Raw genomic sequence first — 4,634 nt, 5'->3', positions numbered from 1 at the left:
GCAGGTCATTTTTAATTAATTCAATAAATCGGGACCATTCGGGGTCGATCGTAGAAGCAAAAATAATAATAACATTTGGGTTAAAATTATTTAAAATGCCAAAAAAATAGCATTGGGTCGAAAAAGAATGCAGCCCAACACACTTTGGTTAGTTGCAATACACGGCCCTGCAAAAATTGCAGGCTTTAGGTTACATTACACGACTGCACAGCAGCCCAATTTGATTGCAGATCAGTGGGCCAGGAGACAGAGCCCATCAGTATAAAGTCTGCAGGAAGTGTGGCATAAGGCGTGAGCAAAAGCCCATCCTGGGTTGCCTTTTGGGTCAGAGGCCGCGGGGCTGAAGCCCAGCATCAAGGAACCAGTTAGTCGGGCTTGGTCCAATACATGCAACAAAGCTCAAAGGGTTGTTACCTTATAGTTCCAGTGCCCAAGGCTCGAGCTGCAGGCTCGGCTTGAGGTGAGTTTGGTGTGCCGGCTCGCGGCTCAACCGCAAATTGTTTTTTTCGACATAGTTAGGGTTTGACAAACCCTAAATTACTACTAATTTATTTATATTCTTTGACTCAAAAATTCCACATAGCATAATTACGTAATGCATGAAACAAATATATATATTGACAAATATATGAAACATATACAATATATATATCGGAAGGTAAATATAAATGTAGGGGGTTCATGCATCATGGGGAATGTTTTCATGCTTCATGGTCGTTTCAAATATCTTACTTTATTTTAAGTGTACCTGATTGGCAGAAAACGATAAAAGCCTTTGAATTTGTTGAAGATCCTTCTTGAAAAGCCAGAATTGCTTCTCCAATACGTTGTATCACGTTCAACGAAGAAAAATTAAATTGAATCAATAACATGTATGTGACATCCCACATCGTCCAGGGGAGTGATCTTTATATGTATATTCCCATCCCTACCTAGCATGAGGCCTTTTGGGAGCTCATTGGCTTCGGGTTCCATCGGAACTCTGAAGTTAAGCGAGTAGCGCGCGAGAGCACTCCCATGATGGGTGACCCACTGGGAAGTTCTCGTGTGAGTTCCCATAAACAAAAACGTGAGGGTGTGGTCAGGGCCCAAAGCGGACAATATCATGCTACTGTGGTGGAACGGGCCTGGGATGTGGTGGACCCCGGGCCGGGATGTGACAATGTAGATCAATTCAAAATAATAAATTAATTAATCATGAAAAGGATGATTAAAACGTAATACTCCCCTGATTGAATAATAAACTCTCTATAGCGCAATGTCAAGAGCGTGCTGATAACGTGTTGTAGACATAATTTACTGAATGATTATGGAGGCTAGAGAGAGAGGGAATGTGTGGAAATAGTAGAGAGAAAGAGAGAGATGTGTAATAGTGGGTGTGTGTTATTCCACCCCATTATCCCTTTATTTATAGTACTAGGGAAGGTTAATTCCTTACCCTCTAGGATTACAACATTTAATAGGTAATCTACTCCTAATAGGAATATAAGATACATTCTCATATCTACTAGGATTTACACAATCACATTCCTATTCCAATAGGACTGCAACAACTCGATTATTAATGTCGATTAATTGGCGGAGTGGATCAAATATCGAAACCAATGAGCAAATCTGGCAGCAAGAAGAATGCCTTGCATATTTGGGCTCATCACTTTGCTGTGACATATGGGCTCATCTGGCCAAATTCTATCGTTTATTATGTTTGAAGTTTTTTTGAGACATTTTTTTTCGATATTTGGTATAACGTAATTCTTTTCCTATTTGAAATTCTAAAGAGTATAGGGCTAAGAAACATTGTATAAATCACCTTTACACTATGTTTGGATGAGGAAAATAAACTGGAATTTGGATAAAATTCAGAATGTGGATTCATAAGCATAGAAATTTAGAATTTCCTTGTGGAAAAAAAACTTGGAATTTGGGACCTTCAATTTCCAAGTTTAATTTTCATGTAAATAGATGTCATTTACCAATTTTTATGATTGAGAGTTTGAAAATAACCAATTGTTCTTTTAAGTTAACCAAACAAGAAAACTCACAAATTCTAGAAAATAAAGTCCCGTTATTTCAATTTCCGTAATTTTAAAATTCCTTAATAATCTTAAATTTCATCATCCAAACATAGCATTAGAGTGCTACACTTTGTTATCTTTTGCACCTTTAACTAGTAAACTTTCATGTTCACTCATTCTCTGCTGATTTCCAATTACTTGGTTTTTAATTAATGTTATTGTTTAATATAGTTTCTTTGTCATGCTACGTCAATTACTCTTACCAAAACATTGGGTTTCAAGATCAGCCAATGGAGCGGCAGATTTTGTGGCGCCACATGCTGGAGCGGAGTGCGACTTTATCTAGGTCCATCGACCCCCATTTTCGTTTGTCCGTGTACTGAATAAGGATGGTCTCCCTTGCCCTCCTTCATAGTTTTTTTTTGCAAAATGAGTAGGTGACAAAAGAATGTCTTTGTGTTGTAGCTTTACCTGTTTCTCACTGTTGTTTTGTGTTGGCCGTGGTGGCTTTCTATACTTCTTTGGCTTCGGCCCTGGTTATGCTATTATCTAGTTCTCCAAAAAAAAAAAAAAAAAAAAAACAAAACAAACAAACAAACATTGCTCCAACCTGCCTTTTCTTTCCTTATTGTATTGGAATATGATTTTCACACTCATTTTTTCTCCACGTGCTTCTAGTGTTTAAATTGATTAAATAAAGGATAATTAATGGACCGAAATAAACAGGATGTGCGGAAGGAGGATGGAGAAAGATGATTTTTGTCTTTTCTTTCAACTGACTTAATAACAGTTTCTTGTAACAAATGCATTTTGGTCTACTTCAGTCTGGTAAGTTATGGTAGGACGATCTATATAATCCCACTTTTCCTTTTTCCATATTTTTTTTCTTTCCTCTTTTTGTCTTTTCCTTTTCCTTTTCCAGCTACCTCTTCGGTTAATATCATAATCTAGTTTATCATAAAGACTTCGAACAAAGATCATACATGGTAAGATTAATTCAATAAATGTTTTATTAAAGTATAATCAAGAAAACACAATCACAAACACAACAATATACATATCCAGAACATATAAAACCCAAAAACTAAAAAGAAAAAGAAAAAGAAAAAGAAAAAGAAAAATAAAAAGGGAATCATGAAATTTAAACATCCGCACAAGCTCTCCAGAACAATAACATAGAGTAATTAATCAGCCACCGTACAGCACATCCAAGAAATCAGATAGTAGTAGTGTAGTAAGCAAGGAGAACCATGGCGGTTATATATGTGATCATCTCCGGTGGTTTAGTTTGATGGGGGTGGGGAGAGGAATGGAATGCTTGGAATAGTTGATGGAATAGTTGGGATTGAAGGGATTGTTGTGGGAAATGATGGCAGTGGGTTGGCTGGCAATGGAGGTAGTGTTGTGGGAAATGATGGCATTGGGTTGGCTGGCAATGGAGGTAGTGTTGTGGGAAGAGTGGGCATTGCTGATTTTGGCAAAGATGGAATTTGAGAGCTTGGCATTGGAGGAAGATCAGTTGGAAGAGTAGGCAATGGGTTAGAGGGCAGGGATGGCAAGGTGGCCTTGGGCTGTATTGGCAATGAAGGCAATGGAGGCAATGTGGTCTTGGGCTGTGTTGGCAATGAAGGCAACGGAGGCAATGTGGTCTTGGGAAGAGTTGGTACTGAAGGCAATGGCGGCAATGTGGTCTTCGGCAGAGATGGGATGGTAGGGATGGGTAATGCTGGCGGTGGAGCTGCCGGCGTGTCCAAAAGGCGGCGAGCTGCTTGGCTCATATGGACGCTTGAAAGTGATAGCACCGCCACCGAAAACAGAAGGAAGAAAATCTTGGGGAAAGCCATGGTTGAACTTGCGACGAAAGTAAAGCTTTGATGAGGAGTTGCTAGGGTAATCTTTTAAAATGATGTTTTTTGTTGTGAAGAGTTGAATGTGTCTTTGGGTATTTATGGAAAAAATAGGGGGAAGACTCTTAGTGCTTAAGTTTGATGAGTTGTGTTTAGAGGAAGCGGGAAAAAGAAATAGTTAGTTCACCACCCTAAATTCATGGGTTCTAAATTCAAAACCATACCAACCTAAAAGAATTCTTCAACTCATGCACGCAAGCCAGTACCAAAATGATCATTGGACGTACATGAATTTGTGAAGTTGGTGCCGAACCAAGTCGGTAGTGATGTTATTTTCCTTGGTATTGGATTGGCTATGATATTCATCCAATTACAAGATACGTATGGAAATTTAAAAGCTGAAATTTGCGGGCAAGTCAAAGGCACACAATTGTAGGTGAACAATGGGCGAAACGTGCTTCAGTTGCTTCCTAAATAGCATATCAACCATATCCAACTCCAAGTTTCAGTCAAATTCTATAGCGCTATAGGAGAGGATTTAGTGACTAATTTATTAACTCTTCTATGAATGTTAATTACATATGATGATTAGACTATTGGTTTTGGACCTTGATATTGGTCATGTTATCGAGCTTTAAATATAAATAGGAAATGAAGATTAGCCAATAATGGAGAGTTCCACATAGGAGGATGGGGCTGTACGTTGTGACTTGTTAAATGGCAATTTAGCCTCATGAAACACGACATGTCGTGAAATGTAAACACACCTAGA

General features: G+C 38.6%; 1 protein-coding gene across 1 annotated transcript; it reads right to left on the bottom strand.

Annotated features, from left to right (window-relative positions):
- Positions 1 to 3,007: 3,007 nt before the first annotated feature.
- Positions 3,008 to 3,951, bottom strand: LOC148699220 (uncharacterized). The gene has a single exon (XM_088698616.1). It carries the CDS (start codon positions 3,857 to 3,859, stop codon positions 3,299 to 3,301), a length of 561 nt encoding a protein of 186 aa, XP_088554742.1. The 5' UTR covers positions 3,860 to 3,951; the 3' UTR covers positions 3,008 to 3,298.
- Between the last annotated feature and the right edge of the window lie 683 nt (positions 3,952 to 4,634).

Source organism: Pyrus communis, chromosome 1, assembly GCF_041283825.1.
Source record: "Pyrus communis isolate YQ-2024b chromosome 1, ASM4128382v1, whole genome shotgun sequence".
NCBI classification, from domain to species: domain Eukaryota; kingdom Viridiplantae; phylum Streptophyta; class Magnoliopsida; order Rosales; family Rosaceae; genus Pyrus; species Pyrus communis.
This window is presented reverse-complemented; position numbering and strand designations above follow the sequence as displayed.

Coding starts and splice junctions, on each gene's coding strand:
- LOC148699220 (XM_088698616.1), bottom strand. CDS start 3,859: ATGGCTTTCCCCAAGATTTTCTTCCTTCTGTTTTCGGTGGCGGTGCTA.